Here is a 21,283-nt window from a genome sequence, read left to right on the forward strand (position 1 = left end):
CAGCCTGGTGCCTGAAAGTTCACAGGTAAGCGATCTGCGGCTAGATGTCTCTATCAGATAGGCAGACCTCCTTAAGCTTAGAATTGTTTTGATCCTGGTGGCCAGGCCTAGCCACCAGGAACATATTCCCTCTAAAAGTGTGTTTTTCATTAGGAGCTGGATTTTCTGGCTACCTGTACCAGACATGTCCTCTGGCTGGCTCCATGTCCTCCTCTCCTTTCTCCTCTGGTGCAGCCCCTCTGCAACCATCTGGCAAAATACCCTCCTTGCTGCACTCCCCAGGTCCTAAAGCCTCCTTGCATTCTAAAGAGCACCTGGGTGACAGGGAGTCTATGTATTTATCCCAACTGGTCCTCAGCAGGCACAAGGGGCCCGCGCCACTGGCCCTGGAGAGACCCATCTTAGTTATGGTTGTCAACTGGAGCCAAAGTCCTTAGTTCAGCCTTGCAGTGTATCAGATAGCTTCTCCTTCCACCTGGGATTTCTTTCCACCATTGTCGGTACCAAGTTCAGGGTCTTCTGAACTGTCTCTCCTACGTGCAGGGATTTTTAGGTGGAGGTGGAAAGCTTTAGTAGCTAGGCACCCATGGTCAATCCTCTGATATCACATCACACCTCCATCCCTGTCCTAACCCTCTCACACAGCATTCTCAGACAATCTAAATGGCGACTTCAAGTTTTCTCAGGTAGGAGCTCCTCTGAGAACCTCTGCTTTGCTGCTTAGTCCTTTACTGTGTTGGCTGCAGAGGTTTGGACTCCTCCTTTGTTCCACTGGGCTGTGCATTGTGACAGGCTAATTATCAGGAACATATTTCTTTCCCACCCCTTTCTTTCTCAGGAAGTGAGCCAATCCCTGTTAACTGCCCTCTTGTGTGAAGAGGATGCTGGTTTCCAGTCCAGGAAGGACCTGGCTTGGATGTTCAGGCTGGACTGTTCCCTTTGGGAGCAGGGTCAAGACTGATTTGCATATGGCTGGGTTTAAACTGGAATTGCATGGGGAGCACAAAAACAATGGACTTAGGCCCAGATCTCTGCACTGGGTTAATTGTATGACATTGTTCATTATTCTGCCACATCAATTGTCCTTTTTGGTCTTTATCATATGTCATAGCATGTAACACTTGTTGGTTGTAGACAGGTATGGGAAGCAGCACTTCAAACGTCCTAGGTTGTACCACATCATATTCCACCAGTGCCTGTCCTAAAATAGGACATAGAGTGTCTCTTTGAAAAGAAGGCTACACCCATATGCAAATATGCTTAGTAACAAAGTGTATTCATGCCGCTTCCAGCGGGCTCGGAGGAAGCCAACTGCACTGTGCCTATTCCGCTATGGCGTTTTGGCAAATTGACATGCATGAAAAACGGATAAAGAAAAAACACAAACATCACTGGCAAGCCTTCAAGAAAACTAAAAGCAAAAATTCAGCACAGCAATGGCTTGTACCGATAGTGGCCTCCTGCAGCACGGAAATGAGTCTGCAGCTAATATCCAGATGGAGCGGGTGAGAAGGAACACTTTCAAAGCCACCAATACCAACCTACAGGTCTCTGAAGCTAAAGAAGTCACAGCCCAGATACCTAAAATAAGGTCCTCAGACCATAACCGAGAAAGATAGGGCTTGAATGTAGATTGATGGTCTGGGTATGAGATGGGCAACAAAAATCTTTTCAGCAAAGTTTTCCTGCTGCGTGGTTGCAAGCATTGTTTGGAAACTACAAACAGGACAAAATAAAAGCATTATCTAACTGGACTGTTTGTATAGCAGGGGGCAATGCTAAAACTGGAAAAGAGTGGAACAAGTACAAAGAATGTATATTACTTCATGCAAAGAGGTGTATGGCGTACTTGCTGCTAAATAGTAAAGTAGTATGTGATCTTAGGTCACCAAGTTTTAGCTCAAAATGCTTTCACTTGCAACTGTGGAAGGGGACTCTTTACTGCACTGCACAAACCTCTGGGCTCTGGACTATGGCCTACTTTAAATAAGTCTATCATTATTACTACTTGGCATTCTAGGCTACCAAAACAAAATGGTTTCTTACCTTTAGGAGTAGTTTTGCATCTTGAAGAATTTTCTGGATTCACATGCCGTGCATTGTTCCGGCATCTTGTGGTTGGGTTCAGAATTCTCCTTTGTGTTAGTCCTTTCCCTCTCTCTCTCTCTTTTTTTTGTTGGGCGCCGACTATCCCACTATTTGGTGTCTAATCCAGCCTCTCCAGACTTCATAAGCCCCTTCCCCGGAAGCTTCCACGCATGGTCACCATCTTCAGATTCTTTTTTGTGTACTTTCCTGTGACGAGGGGGACCCGGACTCGGGCCCTCCAGGCTTACCTGTTACTATGTCGCCTCTTTCCGAACAGCACACCGACTCCTGGAAAACAACGGACAGCGTGTACAACCCCTTGCAGATTACCGAGGACCCGTGTTTCTTTAATTGGGCGGAGCCGGACCCTGAACCCGCCCACCTATCGCAGGTAAAACCCAGCCCAGATATCCCACAGGTGTGTGTTACACCCGGAGGCGGAGAAGGAGAGTGGCGACAGGAGGACGGAGCGGAGTGGAGATCGAGAGAGGAAGAGCGGAGGACGGACGAGGCGAGAGAGGACGAGCGGAGGACGGAGGACGGAGGAGGCGAGAGAGGGGGATCGAGAGTCGAAGGAGGCGGAAGGTGACGACCGAGGAGTCCAGAACAGTGGAGGAGAACAGAGAAGGGACCGAGACTGCAGCGACAAGCCAGGAGGCCAACGGGAAGGCGCATCGCCCAGCCACACTTCCCGGGAAGTGTGGCTAGAGCAGGTACAGTCACGCTTCACGGGTTGGGCGGGACGTAAGGGGGTCAAACCATCCTAACGAAGCTCTAGACATCCCGTGCACAAACCCCCCCTTACCACCTGTACCGGGGTAGTTAGTCGGCACGTGTGAATCCTCACCCCCTTCCCCAATCAAACGCCTACAGTTCACCAGGCTAACACTGGTTTCTTTCTTTTCTGCTGCTGTACGCCGGCCCTCATTTGAAAATGGCGGAAGACCGGACTACACCTCCCAGACGACATCGGGAGCATCGGCGGCTCGGCTTGGCAAAAGACTTAACGGAGGACGCTGTAAACCCCCTCCCTTATTATTGAGTGCCGGCCCAGAAGAGGCGGCTGTATAAAATAATAAAACCGGCTTTACCCAAGACCCCGTTGTCAGTGAATCTGTTCGATTCCCCACACAAAATCTCACATTTCCTTTATTGTATTTGCTTTATGTTTTTTGTTCACATCTGCTCCCTCATCTCTAAGGGAGAAGGGTGGGTCACATGAAAATCCACAAAATTCTGAAAGCTGCATAACTAGTCCTATAGGTAAGAAACCATTTTGGTTAGCAACGTGAATCTTTTCTGGATTCACATGCTGCGCACTGATTTTGTACCCTTTTTTTTTTTAGGCTAGGTTGGAGCGGGGTTTGAGCTTATACATACATTTTTTTGTTATTGTTATTTTGTTATTGTCTGCAAAGGACATAAAGAGTTGTTTTATTTCCCTTACAGATTCTGTGTATATAGTACATTAGTGCTCATATGGTGTCTAACGTATGTAGTGCTCTTTCAGCCTGAGTATTTGGCTGTTGGAAGAAACAAGCTTTTTCGATTGTCTGGTTTATGTAAAAATGTGATATAACCCTTTGTAGGAAATGTGGGTAGGCCCTCATGACTATCCTGTCGTTGTGTATGTGCATGTATGGGTCTTGGATGGTGAGTGCTTGAAAGTCACTCCTCTGAGAAATGTCATTACGATTAAAAAGGCAGTTTTAAGTGTGACCAATTTCAAGAGACCTTGTGAAGTAATTCAAAGGGTTTCCTCATTAGTGGGGTTAACACCACATTTAAATTCCATGTAGGTGATGGTACACTTCTTTGCGGGGATACTTTTTCCCCTTTTAGAAATCTTTTGATTACAAGAGTTTTGAAGCAAACATCTTTCTATGTGACCCTAGCGAAGGCCACAATTGCTGCCAAATGTACCTTTAGAGACGAAAAGGTTAACTTGCTGTAATGTAGGTGTGTGAGGTATCATATAACTGTGTGTAATTTGTATTGTCTTGCAAGAAGCCAGATTTGTGGCACCACCTTGAGTATCATTCCTATTTGGCTGTGTAGTATTTCCTTGTTGCTGGTGTTATTGCTTCTCTGAATACCGATATTGCCTTTTCTGGAAATCCTAGATGTCAAAATTCTATATCCTCAGGAGCCAAGCTGCAAAGCTCAGCGAGTTTGGCTCTGGGTGGAGAATTGTCCCCCTTGCATGGCACATCGTTGTGAGCTATCTCTATTAGGTCTGAGAACCAGGTGTGTCCGGCTCACTGTGGGGCAATGTGTATTAAGGTAATTTGTGACCGTCTGCCTTTGTTTATTACTAACGATAACAGTGGGATCAGGGGGAAAGCATAAGCAAATCTCCCTGAGCAGTCTATCGACAGACCATTCACCAGGGAGTGATGGTGTGGATATCTGGATGTGAAGGATTGGCATTTTGCGTTCTCTATTTCTTGTGTACCCCATTGTCTAAAGATCATTTTGAGTACTGTTTGATTCAGTTCCCACTTGATTGAGGTGGATGCTTGTATGCTCAGCTTGTCCGCTTTTACACTGTCTTTGCCTGGTATATGTATTGCTGTTATGTTTATTTGTTTCTGGATGGTCCACCTCCAGATTGCCTGTGCTAGTTTTGAAAGTACAAAGGATTTTGTTCCTCCTTGCTTGTTGAGATATAATATTGCTGTTGTATTTTCTGTTCGGATTAGTAATATTTTCCCCACAGCTGTTTCTGAAAGGCTTTTAAGGTTAGGAAAACTGGTTTTAGTTACAGTACATGTATTTGTTGCGCTGCTTCCTGTACTTTCCATATTCCTCTGATTTTGAGTCTTCCCACATGAGCTCCCCAACCTATTTGCAAGGTGTCCGTGGTAATGGTTACTGTCAAGGTTGGAGATATGAATGATCTTCCAGTGGCTATGTTTGCTCTGTACCATCACGCAACCTCCTCTTGTACTCTTTGCATGACAACAACTAGATCTTCCCAATTCCCAGTGGCTTGTGACCATTGAGTTTGTACCCATTCCTGAATTGGTCTCATATGTAACCTTGCATATAGTATGAAAGGTATGCAGTAGGTCATTTCTCACAGCATTTTCTCCACAGTCCTCACCGTCAGAGACTGACCCCTCTGGTATTGGTGAGTATCATGCATCAACAATAGTATCCTCTTTTGGCAAGGGCATGCTTTCACCTCTTTTGAATTGATCCTCGCTCCTAGGAGGAGCTTTTCTTGTTCCGGATTAGGTGACGATTTGTTTTTGTTTATAGAAAACCCCAGTTTGTGGAGTGTTGCTATCACTGCATTTAGGTTGTTTCGGCACTTGTGTAGTGAGTTTGCTTTTACAAGCCAGTCGTCTAGGTAAGGATATACATATATCCCTTGTTGCCTCATATGTACCGCAACAGCTGCTAAGCACTTCACTTTGTAAACCCTCTGGGTGCTGAATATACTCTGAATGTGAGCACATGGAATTAGTAGTGTGTTCTGTTCAACAAAGCACACAAATGCTTGTGATTCTTTGGGATGTGTAGATATGCTTCTTTTATTACCCTGTTTGCCATATAGTCTCCCTGACGTCCTGCAGCACTGTAGTGTTGAATATTTGTGTCTTAATAAACTTGTTTAACTTGTTTAAGAAACAGAGGTCCAGTATAGGACGTAGAAATCCATCTTGCTTTGGTATCAGAAAATATGTTCAGTAGTTTCCCTGGTACATCTTCTTTTTGGGCACTCTTTCTATTACCATCTTCTTATAGAAATTCTTTTAATTCTTGCAGTAGTCTGCTTTTTCCTGTTATGTGGACCACTCTCCTTGGTCCCTTTACTGGTGGGTTTTTGACTAGTTCTATGAACAGCCGTGTCTGATGATATTGACACTCATCTGAGGTGGCCTTCCTCGACTCCAGGAAGAAGTCCCCAATCCCCCTCCCTACAGGAATTGTGTGTGGAAGGGGGATTAGGGACATTTGAGTCACTTACTGGTTGGAGCAGCAGTCCCTCTTGGTGGCTGCAATCTGCCTCTTGCTCATCCTCAAAAGGGTTGACGCTGTGGTGTCTGATACTGCCATTCTTGAGTAGGCTTTTGTGTCTGGTGTGCACCAAGAAAACTCTGGTGTGTGGTGGTGGTGGTGATGGTACCTTGGAGGCTCCCTCTGCTTATGGGTCTCCTTTTACGTTTGTTTGCTCTACTTAGATGCCCCCTAAACTGCACGGCTTCCATTGATTTTGCTGTGTCATTGTTCTTTTTAAGCTGCTGCAGGATTTCATCTACTCGGTGATGTTGTATTTCTCCTCGCTTGACAACTCGTTATATCTCAGCAATGAAGCCTCCTTCTGGCCCTGCATTACATTGTGTCTGTGCCTCTGTTTGTCTCTCGCATTCAAGGACTTTGGTTTGCAGTCTGCGTGGCCTCACAGCTGTTGCTTCTGTGGTGTACTGGAAAGCGAAGGTTGCACACCTGATGGTTATCCTTTTGTGCAAACTTGTGATGGCAGTTCGGGCAGAATTGAACTTATGTATTCTCCATGTCACATGGAACATGAGGCCCCCTGCCCGGACATTCTCTGGTCTTCCTTCGACATGAAGTTTTGCATTGCGTGATTAACTTTAAATCGGATCCTGTTTTCCAGTAGTTTTCTGTTCCTTCAGTGTTTCCCTCGATAAACTTTCGAGCAAATCTTTTTCTTTATGTTATGTTATGTTATAAAATGTTTTGTAGCGCGCTCTGCTACTGCAAAGTATCCTGGCGCGATATGTGAGATTGACCAGAGAAATCAGTCAAAGGGGGAAATTAAATGCTGAGATTGAATAAATGCTCATTGCACCATCAGGATTCAAGCAAGCCGGGCCGACGACGCCTGAAATGGCAGAAACCGGTCCCCGGAAGCTTGTTTCCTTCCCAGTGTAAGAATTGGCTTGGTAGTTTGGTTTGCCCTGTTCCCATCATGCACTGGGACAGGAACAGACTAATTTGCATATAGCCAGGTTCTGAACTGGGATGGTGCAGTGAGCTAAAAAACGGTGTTGGATCTAGCCCTGATCTCTTGACTGGGTGAGAGTATTCTGCTTAATTCAGAAACTCTGTCCATCACCACCCCTTGTTGTTAAAGAGATTGAATAAGTGGGTTTTGAGCCCTTTTTTGAACCCCGTCAGTGTGGGTGAAGCTCTCAAAGAAAGCGGCAGAGAATTCCACGATCGAGCTGTTTGAACAGAAATGGATTGACCGCCCAATCTTGCGTATCTGACTTTGGGCATTGTCATCAAATGCAGATTAGCCGATCGGAGAGCGCGGCGAGGGGTGTACAAAATGAACCTTTTATGCAGATATGCAGATATATCTTTAGGTGACTAGTTATCCTTCAGCAATGCTTCCAGACCCAAACTGTGGACAAAAAGAATCTGAAGATGGCGCCCACGCATGTAAGCTTCTTGATATGGGCATATGATATCTGGAGAGGCTGGATTATATACCAAATGATAGGACAGTCAACACTCCAAAAAAATAAAAGAGAGAGAAAGAGAGAGAGAGCGAGAAAGAAAGAGAGAGAGAGCGAGAGAGAGAACTAGAGAGAGAGAACTAGAGAGCGAGAAAGAGAGAGCGAGAAAGAGAGAGCGAGAAAGAGAGAGAGAAAGAAGAGAAAGAAGAGAGAGAGAGAGAGAGAGAGAGAGAGAGAGAGAGAGAGAGAGAGAGAGAGAGAGAGAGAGAGAGAGAGAGAGAGAGAGAGAGAGAGAGAGAGAGAGAGAGCTAACACAAAGGAGCCGAACGCCAGATGGTGTATTGACACACAGCATGTGAATACAGAAAAGATACCCGCTGCAAAACAAATACTATAGTCATGTTCCTGTTTACTTGATTTCACATCTTCTCCATAGAACTTCTCATTCCAATTTCTATTTTATCATTACTATTTACATATCGCAATCAAAAACATGTTTCACATGCTTCTTCAATTTGGCCCGAGATCTAGGACTCCTACCTGTATTACAAAACACCATCTGATGTGATAACATGTTAGAAAGAAAACATGGTTACTACATGTTGTGTCCTAGTTTTGAGTAGAAATACATAATACATAAATATGTCTACTATTCGTTCTCATATGGAAGCATGTTTGCAGCGAATATAATAAAAGGAAACACATAAAGCATCAATTATTCATTCAAACTGGTCTGGTTCTGGCAGGGGTCGTACACACAAATGTAATTGTTACAATACTTGCATTCTATTCTCTCTCACCCAGGATTGGAAGCCCATCTCTGTAAAGTCTCCTCACCATCATCCTCACAAAAATCTGCAAACGCTGCTTCAAGGTCTTCTAGTTGACGGATACGATTTTCTACACAATTTACCAAATCCTCCTATGGAGAATAAAAGGTTAAGACAATGAAGAGGTTAAGCATTGAACGTGCCATTGGAAATTTTAAATTACAAAATAGCAAGTAGTAAACTATGTTATGTTATGTTATGTTAATTTCGATTTATATAGCACCAAATCACCAACAGGTCTCTTAGCGCTTGCTTTGGGAACCCGTCCTGGCTTTCCCTGCGAGATTACCCCTACTGGGCATCCCCAAGGTGAAGACCAGGCATCCCGCCGCGGGGGGCCATAGTGGAGATTAAGCAAGCTATTGCCCAGAGCTGCAGAGTGTGAACCCATGATTCGAGTAGGCACCGAGGCGAGAATTATCAAGTCCGTGGACATTTGGGCTCAAGACCCTGCCGCGTCGGGAATTAAACCCTGGTCCCGGGTCTGACCTCTGCATCAGGGTCTGCCTCCTCTAACCAGTGAGCCACACTTCTCCAACTATACAAAAGAATACAATAAATATGTGAATTATACCATTTGAAAATGGGTCTAAAGAGCAGACAAAGAAGAGGACAGTATGCAAATAAAGACTACAGCATACTCCTTTCCATTATTTTTTTTCTAATCCTGAAAAAAGGTAACATTGGTCAATGTAGCAACATTTACGGAGCACTGAGGCAGACTTTGCCAAACAGCCTTGCCTGCTGCAGAAGAGAATACATATTTTTCTCCTTCGGTACACAACAAAGGCTTCATGCCAGGTTAAACTGTTTTGATCTTCTGGATAATGCAGTTTGTTGGACTTCTACAGGGCTTCTGTGATGCGTGTTGCATAAAGCGGCAATAATGTATGATTTGCTGATGTATTCAGAGTCATGGATAGTTGCAACTAAGTACGAATTGGCCGCTATATATCCAAATACAGCTGAGGAGCTATGAAACTCCGTATATGCAACTGAGAGGGCAGAGGAACTTATTTTCAGAGGCAGAAAGGGAACCTCACAAAATTGACAAATCCCGGCTAACATCCCTTCTCTCCTGCAAGGTGCACATACTCCAAATAATGCCATAGTCGAAATATGTTTGCTTAGCTTCTTGATCCTAACTTTTGCTGTTATTAGGCCATTATTCACTACAAGGGAGTGCGCTTGTGGAATGATATTGCGAACACTCTTAGAGACTGTGCTAGAGATCTTTCTAACGCTGGTTAATGTTATGAATTCGTTTTTAACCATTTTCGTATATCTCTACTGTCAAATAGATATTGTGTGTCTTCCCGAATTCAAAGTTACTCATCTGCTGTAAATCCGATTGGGCTGGTTCTTTAAGTCGTAAAGTCCCGTTGGCAAGTTTTAGCAACTTCAGGCTACTTGTGGCGAAAACAATTTAATTTAGAAAGGTGAAGCTAGGAGATGGAAAAGCATCGACTGTCATTCAGTATCCCTTTAAAGCTTTCCCTAAACAATTTGAAACCCTCGAAACTGTAGGCGAGAATTACATTTATGGGACGGTTCAGGAAGATACGCTAAGGCAATATAAGTAATGGGACACTTCCTAGAATGTTAAGAGTGGGAAGGTTGCCCACTCTGAGTCAGTTTCCACACAGTTAAGTGTAGTCAAACTATCGCAAACCAAATTACCACTATACAACAATGTTATGCGGAGGCGAAAACAGACATGAGATGAACAAGGGGTACCTGGAAGAAGAGAATATCGGTTATCAATCTTGTATCCACACGTAGCAGTGTACATACAATGCATATACAGTGGCTCATGGCTGCCCTAAAGTTCTCAGAAATTGAGACATGTTCCTCAATGGCTTTGGAAGCAGCATTTGCTCTAATGAAATGGTCAAGAAAGAGCACTTGGAGGCAACAAAACCTCACCTCTATTGAAAGACCGAGATCAAATGTGATTAACTTTGTTAAGATAAACCTCAAACAACATCTGTCATCTCGGAACCTGACAGGTGTCAATAGAAGAATGGTGCACCATCATTGCTCACATCCTTGGATGCAAGGAGCACTTTAATTAGTTCAGCTGCAGTTATAAGGCAACTGCACTGTCAAAAATAGGTTTTGACACCACTTCCAAGAAGACAACACTGTTAAACTATTAGAACCCCTGAGAAAGGATCCGGGTTAATTAGGTTTCATCCGAGAAAAGGTATTAAGCAAAGCTGCAACTCAGTATTTACCTAGGGGATTAAGTTCATTTACACTGTAAATAAAACGCAACAAGGGAACTTGAATTCATTATTTTACTATGCGGAGTCAATTATTTTATGATTAATCACATATGTACATGTACAGGATATATTATTTTTATTTCAATCCGGACTGGATACAGCGCAATTTAGAAATCAAATATTTTTAGTTTCATTTTCAGGCAATACCCAGAAGAGCACAAACATGCGCTCTGAAATTACACAAAATGAGGTAACACCCTATACAATTGTCACCAATTAAATGTACGATGAGCCCACCAAGGAGCTACGTGGACAAAGCAGTAAAAGGAAAGAAGGGAGCCACAAAAATATAATATAAGTGAGAAGCCAGTACAGTAGCACTGACAGGACTGTTCACAAGGGGCATATCATACCACTAGTTAGTCCAACTTGTATTGTCCAGTCCAGAAACAAAAGGAAAAGAGGAATGCTACTATCTACCTTCACAACTCTGAATACCCCATCCCTATTCGTGACCTGTTGCGCCAACGACCCGACTCAACATGAGCGAAAAAAAGGAACTGTCTAGCAGTTTTAGAGCACATGATGCACCCCTTTAAATGGGTATATCTGAAGAGGCGGTATTATTTAGCACATCCTAACCAGTTTGAGCAGAACTGCCAAAAAGACTAGTCATCAGCCTGACCACCCCCCACCCACTTTCCGAGCTGTAACCATTCACCGGCAGAAGCAGCCCAATCCCACAACAGGGATTCTACTTCCAGCTCATAGGCGGGGCGACCCTGGCTTTCTGCCTAAAGTGGTACTAATCTCACTAGAATGATCTACACACAAAAACCCAAGCCACAAATGCAGCTAAGGAACATGTCAGCCACCCTCTCCACTGGCTCAGGACAGGCTCTTGTGAGAGATTGATAGAAAATCATGCTGCCTCCGGAGTCAGGAAGTGCTCCCAAATTTGAGGAAAAACATTCAGCTGGTCATTGATTCTGCATATTAGCTCTTCATGAGCCACCACAACCATCATTTATTTAAGCCAACTCTCACTGAATGCTAGTTACATACTTTCACCGCACCAATAAAAACATGTATGTACATATGTATGTGTTAGTGAGGGGTCGGGAGTCGAATAACAATGTAGTACATTAAGTAGGGATTTTACAAAAAACATTTTACAGACATTTAGGAACAGGGAAATTAAGTGATTTGCCTGGAAGCACACTATGTTGAGTCAGTTACCGAGGCCGGGATCCTAACCTAGGTCTCCAGTTTCCAAAGGCAGAAACCGGAGCCGCTTGTAAGCCACAAACCACACTCTCAAGGGCAACACACCCTAATAGGATGCCATAGCCATCATGTAGGATGACCAAGGTGGCCAATAATGGAAAATCGTAACCACATGAGGTTTCATGTATTAAGGTCCAATACTGATCTATCGACTGACATGTCCACAAGATGTGCAGAATGTTACCTTATGCTTGACCGCATCTACAGGAAGTAGTGTACAGGTTTAACTTAAAGTGGTACACACGTTGGGATATCCAGTGGCATTTGTGTGATACCTTAAAGAAATTGATTTTCAGTCACACATTGCTCATTCTCTACAGTGACATCAGATAGCAATCGAGACAAGATCTACTCTGCAAAGTCCCTTAAAAGTATCTCTTACTACAGGTGTGGTAACAACTTCACCATGGGGACAGAGAATAAGAAATACATTATAATCCAAAAGAGGGCAGAAATCCTTTTTTTTCTAAAACAACCCCTGGTTTTCAGGTGTGACCCTGCGGGAGAAGATAGTTGCTAATACTGTGAAGGACCTATGACAGGCCTGAGACAGTAGAACAATTGGATGTTTTACAATGGAGCTACCAGTAACACTTCTACATTTTGTGAACAGTTTGTCTACTTGATCTTCTGATGCAGTGACCTGGCACTGTCATAACGTTTCCAAACTGTGGACAACTCAACACTGGTGACTTACTGTTGTTTAAAAGAGGTAAAGAAATTGAGATAAGTGGGTGTACGAAGATGTTCTAACATAAGCACTGCCTTGCTGAAATTTATTGTTTTCCAATTGTTTTTAAAGAGATTCTTTAAAGATATTGATGGATTACATATAAGAAAACTAGTTACTTACCTGTAACTTCAGTTATTCAGTATTGGTATCTTTCATAGATTCACATGCCTGAATCATTCCCCGTCGCCGAGGCGGGAGTCCCACGGTAAATAAAATAGAAATGCCAAAGGTAAATAACAGTAGTAGGCCCTAAGGAAAAAGCTGAGGCCAAATCTTAGTAGACTATGTACATCATTATGCTAAAAAGACCAAAGTCTTTGTCCTAACCAATCAGCTAGCAGCACCCTCTGGAACCATCTCTGCACAGTTCTCCTCAGATTTTCGTTAGCACAAGTGGGAAATGAGTATCCCAAATAGAGAACTGACTCACCGGGGAGGAGGGTGGGTGCATGTGAATCTATGAAAGATACCAACACTGGATAACTGAAGTTACAGGTAAGTAACTTGTTTTCTTATCCAGTATTGGGGTATCTTTCATAGATTCACATGCCTGAATCAGAGTAGCAAGCAGTATGCCAAGTAATAGTCGGTTGCGGATTGTGGGAGACTTGTACTGATAAACTCCCAGTTGCATCCAAATTAAAAATCAAACAGTGTAAAGTAACTCAACTTTCCACATGAAATACATGATCAGAAAGGTAAAGAAAAAACATTTATAGAGCAATAAAGCCATGGCTATCTAAACATCACGTACATCCATCTGTTAAAATTGAAATCTATACACATACATCAAAATGCATAATATATATTTTCTAGATACATCTTTGTAAATATAAAATAAAGAACACAGCTTACCTGAAGTTGTTCTTAAAAAAAAAAGGTGTCGTAAGACAGCCTGACCAACTGCCGCATCCTCTTGGCTTGTGGATTGAAGCCAGTAATGTCTTGTGAACGTGTGGACATTCTTCCATGTCGCAGCCCGGCAGATATTTTCTAGCGTCACTCCCGCAAACAACGCTGTAGACGTTGCCACAGCTCTTGTGGAGTGAGCCTTGACCTTCCTCAGTAATGGCTTGTTCGATTTGATATGGCAGAAATGGATTGCGGAGGCTATCCATCTAGAAATTGTGGCTTTTGTGACTGCTGTGCCCAGCGTGGTTTGACCGTAAGCCACAAATAATTGATCAGATTTTCTGAAGGCTCTTGTCCTTTGTAGATAGAATTATAAACATCTTTTGATGTCCAGAGAATGTAGTGTTCTTTCTGCTGGTGTAGTAGGATTTGGAAAGAAAGTTCGCAACTTCACTGGTTCATTTAAGTGGAACTGTGATGGTACCTTAGGTATAAATGTAGGATTAGTTCGGAGAGTGACATAATCCTTAGAGAAATGCAGAAATGGTTCCTTAATAGTGACGCCTGAATCTCGCTTACTCTTCTGGCAGATGTCAGAGCTAGAAGTAGGGCGACCTTCCATGTGAGAAATTTGAGGTCGGCTTTGTGGATGGGCTCAAATGGATGTTTCATCAGCTGTGTGAGGACTGTATTGAGTTCCCATTCCGGTGGAGGAGGCCTAACCGGAGGGAAAGATCGGAAAAGACCTCTCATGAACTGCTTGATTAAAGAGGATGAACATAATGAGGGAATCCTAGCAACTTTTCTGAATCTGGCTAGAACAGCTAGATCGACTTTCACTGATGAAAAAGAGAGTCCAGAGCGAGCCAGATGTAGCAGATAAGGAAGAATTTGTTCTGTAGGAGCTTCTATCGGGTGCACACTGTTAGATTCACACCAAGAGCAAAACCTCTTCCACTTAAGACGATAAGTCTTCAGTGTGCTCTGGGCTCGTGATTTTGCTAGGATGTCACGGCAATCCTGAGGAATTTGAAGGTCTTTAAAGTCTAAGAAGTCAGGAGCCACGCATGTACATTTAGAGACTGAGGGTCTGGGTGAAGTATTTGCCCATTGTTCAACGACAGCATTGTTGGAGTTGGAAGAAGACGGATCGGCCGGTCCTGGGATAGCAAAAGAAGCTCTTGGAACAAGTACTGGCGTGGCTACCGGGGAGCAATCCGGATGAGACGGCAGCCCTCCGACTTCATCTTGCGCAACACCCTTGGTATCAACGGGATTGGGGGAAAGCGTAAGCACAAATCCCTGACCATCACATGGACAGGGCATTCCCTCTTGATCCCTGTTGAAGGTATCTGCTGGCGTAATACTGGCATTTCTTGTTATGCTTTTTTGCAAACAAATCCAATGTCGGTTTGCCCCAAGCCTGGAACATACTGTTCACCTGAACGTGGTCTAATTCCCATTCGTCGCAGTCTGATAGGGACCTGCTGAGTTTGTCCGCTAGGGTATTGTGAAGGCCTCTGACATGTTCTGCTTTGAGAGTTATGTTGTGAAGTGTAAGCCATTGCCATAACTCCTGAGCCTCCTTTGACAACGTTGACGATCTTGTTCCTCCTTGTTTGTTCACGTAGAACATGCTGGTGGTATTGTCGGTTCGAACTAGAACCGAGGACCCTGCAATCCTTGCAAGGAATGCTTGCAAAGATAGGAAGATTGCCCGCAACTGCAGACTGTTGATGTGTCGTTGTCTGTACTGCCTTGTATTTGCAAATCTTGGAGATGACCTCCCCATCCCTCCATGGATGCATCCGTTGTCAGAACGAAGTCTGGGGGATTTTGTAGGAACGTGAGCCCTTGTGTCAGATTGGGTAACTGTGACCACCAGTGGAGAGCATCCACCATGCGCGGTGTGACTTCGATGATGTCGTTGAAGGAATCTGCCGCTTGCTGCCATTGAAGATGTAACTCTTCCTGTAAAGGTCTCATTTTCAGGCGTGCCAAGGGGATGAGATTCATTGCAGAAGAGCACATTTCCAGGAGTGAAGCAAACAGGCGAACTGAAAGTGACTTTCTTTTTGTGACCCGGAGTGCTAGTTTCTGGAGGCGAAGTTGTCTTTCTTGAGATAAGAATGCCTTGCATTGTATTGTGTCTAGACGTGCTCCACGGAAAGGCAGGATTTGCTTTGGATGTAGCTGGGATTTGCTTCTGTTCACAGTTAGTCCCAGAGATGCAGAGGGATTGAGACATGTTGAAATGGCTGTCTTTACATTTTTCTTTGAAGGACCTTTGATAAACCAATCGTCCAAGTACCGGAAGACCTGGATTCCCCAAGAGCGCAATGTTGGCGCTACCGGGGCCAGGCACTTTGTGAAGATCCTTGGAGCCTATTTTAGCCCAAACGGGAGGACTTTGAACTGATAATGGGCACCAGCCACAGTGAAGCGGAGATACTTTCGATGTTTTGGATGGATCGGAATGTGGACGCGTCTTCCATGTCTAAAGAAACCATAAAATCTCCCTCGTTCAGGCAGCTTAGAATCTCAAAGAGGGTGACCATGCGAAAACCTTGTTTTTTGTGGAATCTGTTGAGGCTGCGAAGGTCCAGGATTGGTCGCCATGCACCTGATTTCTTTTTGATCAGGAAAAAACAGGACTAGAAACCTGTCCGTTTCTGATGTACTGGGACCTTTTCTATAGCGTTCTTGAGGAACATTGTATAAGCTTCCTTGAACAATAAGTGAAGACAAGGGGGAGGGGGTCCCCTGGGCGGAGTGGTTGGTGGCTTGCTGACAAATTCTAGAGTGTGTCCATTTTTTACGAGATCTAACACCCAGTGGTCGGAGGTAATTTGTTGCCAATGATCCAGAAGAGATGAAATTTTCGCGCCCACAGGGAGGGGAGGAAATGTGATTGACGCCCGGGTGAACTCACTGTTTTCTATTAGAGTCTCGCCCTTGGTTGTTGGAGCGCTTTCGGCCTCTTTGGCGAGAGCAACCAGCCGTATTGGATTGGCGGTATAAGGATTGGTAATTCTGCCGATATTGAGGCTGATATTGCCTGTTCTATTCATTGTAACCTCCTCTAGAGGATTAGTCACGCCCTCTAGCACCTCTTAATGTCCCACGCTTGTATTGTAGGGAACCTAAAGATCTTGCCGTATCAGTGTCGGTCTTGATTGCTTGCATATCTAATATTTTTGTCTGGACTTCTGGTCGGAAGGTGGTAGCTTTTAACCAACCCTGGCGCCTGAGTATTGCAGGCCCAGCCAGGTGTCTGAAATTTGTATTGACAATGTCCAGAGCGCAGTTGATAGTCTCTGCTGCTGCACGCTCTCCCTCCAGTAGAATTTTCCGAGCTTCTTGTCGCTTGTCCTCTGGAATGAGTTCAATCCGACCAGCCATGTCCGACCACATTTGGCGATCATAACACCATATGATCGCTAATGAGTTCGCTGCCCTGATGGAGGCGGCAGCCATGGTGGAAAACTTTTTACCAATGAGGTCAAGACGACGTCCCTCTTTGTCTGGTGGTGTTGTGATGGGTGTGGCTGGATTTTTAGACCTTTGTTGGGCGGCCTGTGAAAAGACTCAATCCGGCCTCGGGTGTCCGATGAGGCAGGATGGACTGTTGGTCGGCGCATGATATTTCTTATCAATCCGTGGAAGCATGGCAGGGACGGATGCAGGATTTTTCATTATCTTGATGCCCTCGTTCCATATAGAATCTATTATTGGAATTGCTCAGGTAATTTTTCTAGTCTCCTCTTTAAAATCGTGTAGGAAACATTTGGTTTGTTCCACTGTTACTGGAAGTTGAAACCTAGCAGCAGCCCGCTGCATGAGGTTATGGAATCCACCTATATATTCTGGAGGCGAGTGCGATGGTTGTGGAGTTGGTGGAGACGGCATAGGGATAATATATGAGTCCCACGGATCCAAGGGAGGATTCTCTGGCAGCTCACCTTCTTCCACCTCCTCATCAGAAGCGGTGTCCGGAGTTCGAGGAGGCTGAGCAGGTTGGTGCCCCTGAGGAGGTTCTGTAACAGGAGACATATGCGCCGGAACCTCGTGTGGAGGAATAGGCTCTGGAAGTACCACAAGCTGAGGTGGCGGAATGACCTGCTGCGGAGGAAAGCGCTGCCTATAATCAGCTAACATGGCCTGTAAATCCTGAATAAGGTTAGGAGGCAGATGGCTGGAATCCGACATCCGAGAGTACCTCTGGTATTGTGATGAGGAACAACAATGTCCTCCTGATAATAGTGTTCAGTGTAGTTGTCTTCATCTTCCTCATCCTCTTGACATTTAATGTTTAGTTCGGAAGGATGACGAGCTATTCCAAAAGCTCCTTCATCCTCATCATCATTGTCATCATAATCATCATCCTCCTCTTGGGCATATGTCTCGAGGAGGTGAGATGAAGTAAGTGGTGAGATATATGAACAGTCATGTCTTTGGAAAGATTTAAGCTGAAAGCCCTTTGATGAAAGAGGCGTTGAAAAGGTTGTTACCAGGACTTAGTTGAAGCAGTTCCCACTCCTGCAGATGGTACGGTCGTCGACGGGAGCGCTGGAGATGGAGTTACCATCGATGGACTCTTTACTTTTGTCGCCGCCGACGGACTCGACGTCGACAGGACCATCGCCAACAGATTCGACGTTGACAGGACCATCGTCGACGGACTCGACGTCGACGAGACTAATCCGTCGATGGGACCATCGTCGACGGACTCGACGTCGACGGAATCGCCGCGAACGGGCTTGGTTTCTTCGTTGACGGTGCACTTGTAGACTGCACAGCAGAGGTCTTCGTCGATGATGGAAGCTTTGTCGACAGTAACTTCGTCGATGAATGTTTTGACGGCTTCGTCGATGAGGCCTTCATTGACAGTTTTCTTAGTTACAATCGAAATCCTCGTCGACAGGATAGGTGAAGTGATAGAAGTAGTAGAAATCGTCGCCGTCGACGAAGGAGCTTAAGACGTGACAGAAATAGTTGACATAGGTAAAGCTAAAGACACAGAACAGCTTTTACTCACAGTTTTGAAAAATTGCTTTTTAGAGTCCTTGAGAGCTGAAGCCTGTGGAGACTGTATAGGCCCAGATGAAGTAGAAGGAGACCTTTGAGAAGGACCAGAAGTGGAGTGGGAGGATTTGAGATGTTTTCTCCCCTCACTTGACGAACTGTCCTGAGATCTTGCTCTCTTGCTGGAAGTTGAGGCTCTATCATCATCTTCATTAGAAGAAGATTTTAGCCACAACAGGACTCTAGCCTCCCTATCCTTTAGGGTTTTAGAAGGGAAGGTTCGGCAAATCTTACAATCATTAGCTTCATGCTTAGGGTAGAGGCAATAAATACAGTCCTTATGTTAATCATCAACATGGACTCTCTTTTTGTCGCAAGTTCTGCAAGGTTTAAACAAGGCCTTCTTGTCAGACATCTAGAAGGATAGACTGAGTTGGCACTCAGGGAGACTCCCTTCCACACGACGTGCGGTGAAAATCTGAGGAGAACTGGCACTGCAGAGAGAATTCTAGAGGGTGCTGCCAGCTGATTGGTTAGGACAAAGACTTTGGTCTTTTTAGCATAATGATGTAGATAGGCTACTAAGATTTGGGCCTCAAGCCTTTTCCTTAGGGCCTACTACTGTTATTTACCTTTGGCACTGCTATTTTATTTACTGTGGGACCCTCGCCTCGGCGACGGGGAATGATTCAGGCATGTGAATCTATGAAAGATACCCCAATACTGGATAATTGGCCGAACTAATTAACATATGTGGAGAAGTATTCAGTTTTGTTTGAAATTGTATAGAAAACGAATGACGAAAAATGGAAGAATAAGAACACACTGATGCGGTTGCTGTTGTTCTAAACTATTACAGATGTCAAAACGTCAAACCAGATTGAATGTTTAACAAAACGCACGTTAGTAAAACAAATTTAAAATGGTGTACTCAGAATGTGAGTGAAAGGGGTGACCTGTGGTGAAATGACCACAGTTTGAGAACAATTAGACGTACTTCCATCTCTGAAAGTTCTGTACCCCATTTTCAACCTGCAGGGCTTCAAAGAATTTAAGACGAATTTCAAACAATATGTATACTTTGATAACTGGGCCTAACCAAACTGTATTTTAAATAACTATAAAAATGATTAACCTTTCTTATGGTAAGGTCTATAGCAGTGGCTCTTAAACTTTTGAATTCAGTGGATCTGCATTTAATCATTACTGAAACCCGGGGACCCCAACTAAATCATTATTGGAATTTAGGGACCCCCACTGCCTACGCATTTTCATTGATTTGAATCGCAAAGCAATAGGCAAAACATACAGAAATATTCATTCATTAAACAAATACACAAATGATAAAATATTTTACTTACTTCACAAGCAAATATAAAAAAATAAAAAGTTTAATGGGAAGACTGGAGGTTTTCAAAATTCGAATCAGGCCACTCATCGCCTATATTCTGTCTGATGCACTTATGCTGCTCCCATGAATCAATCAGATACTAACTTAATTTGTAGCCTCCAATTAAAAGTTCCTTTACATTTAAAGAACGTTGAAAAAAAACAAACAATTTTGCATCTTGATTTAAATACGCTTTATTAATCTGTGAATATTATTTAATTTCCTAAGCAGAAGCGATTACAAACCCCCTCCCTGCCCCTTGAGTAACCTTTGCAGACCCCTATGTGTCCCAGGACCACAGGTATTGTTCAGTGCATTCTTTCTTAGTCAACATGGCTGTCTTGACACCCAGAAACCTTTTTAATTCTCTTACTGCGTTGGGGAGCACCACGTGGACCAGGGATTGGCACTAGTGCTCACTGAACACAACTAAACTGTATGGTGTAAACTGAGTTGTTGTACAAGTTTGCCCCATTGCAGCATCAAACTTTGTGTCCGCAACCGGGCCGTAAAGCTCCTAGAAGGAGTAGCACAATTTTCAAGTGGCCAACTTGCAGATCTTCACCAAAGGTGCTTAGGCCATAAAACCTATTGTGCCCACTCACCCTCTCATGGAGCGGGCAGTAGCTCTCCCACGTCTGTCTACTCTTTGGGGTTGAATTTTATGTACTCCACAGGCCGTATGGCAATGGTGGGACATTCTCTGACTTCCCCCATTAGTTTCAGTCTATGTGAGCTTGTGTGACCACAGTGTGATAATAACCATGTAAAACCATTTGTAGGAATCTTCGTCGAAGAACGCCTGAATTCTTTCTACAATTCAGGAAGGTTGTATGTGATTTCATAGAAAAACAATTTAATGTAATACCATTACTGATAACCCTTTTCACCTACACTGCTTATTAGAAATTAACAGGACAAATGGCATGTACCATTTTATAGAAAACAATTTGTATAATAACTTATTTTTCAAAAGTGGCTTTTGCATGCTAATTTTTTAAGATGTAAATGCAATTGTTGATAGCCTTACTTTTAGAAATTTTTGTCGGAGGTACTGATTTTAGTGATTTATTTTCGGGGACATCATTTTGGATTTATACATTTTACAGTGTCAAACAATTACTTTGCATGCTTTTAATTTGCTGACCCCTCCTCACTCGTCTTCACCATCCATACTTATACGACTCGTAACCTCTAAACGCCATCCATCCCCGCCACCTAAAAAGCCACAAACCATGCCTAAACTATACCCATCTCTAAACACTACACTACACCCATTGCTGAAACCTAAAAGCTCTTTCTACCACTAAACTCCACCCATTGCTGAATCCTACAACCCCCTCCTCAAATCCAAACTACACCCATCCCTGAAACCTAAAATCCCTTTCTACCCCTAAAGCCCAACAATCTCTGAA

At 43.9% G+C, this 21,283-nt stretch overlaps 1 protein-coding gene across 2 annotated transcripts in view; it reads right to left on the bottom strand.

The window, feature by feature from the left end:
• The window catches only part of C4_1H5orf22 (chromosome 4_1 C5orf22 homolog), a 571,451-nt gene that overhangs the window by 292,363 nt on the left and 257,805 nt on the right, over positions 1-21,283 (bottom strand). For both annotated transcript variants that reach the window (XM_078687957.1, XM_078687958.1), the window contains one exon: positions 8,324-8,445. In XM_078687957.1, the coding sequence (XP_078544083.1) occupies positions 8,324-8,445 (122 nt within the window). The remainder of the gene's footprint in view (positions 1-8,323; positions 8,446-21,283) is intronic.

The sequence above is a fragment of the Lissotriton helveticus genome, chromosome 4_1 (assembly GCF_964261635.1).
Source record: "Lissotriton helveticus chromosome 4_1, aLisHel1.1, whole genome shotgun sequence".
NCBI lineage: Eukaryota > Metazoa > Chordata > Amphibia > Caudata > Salamandridae > Lissotriton > Lissotriton helveticus.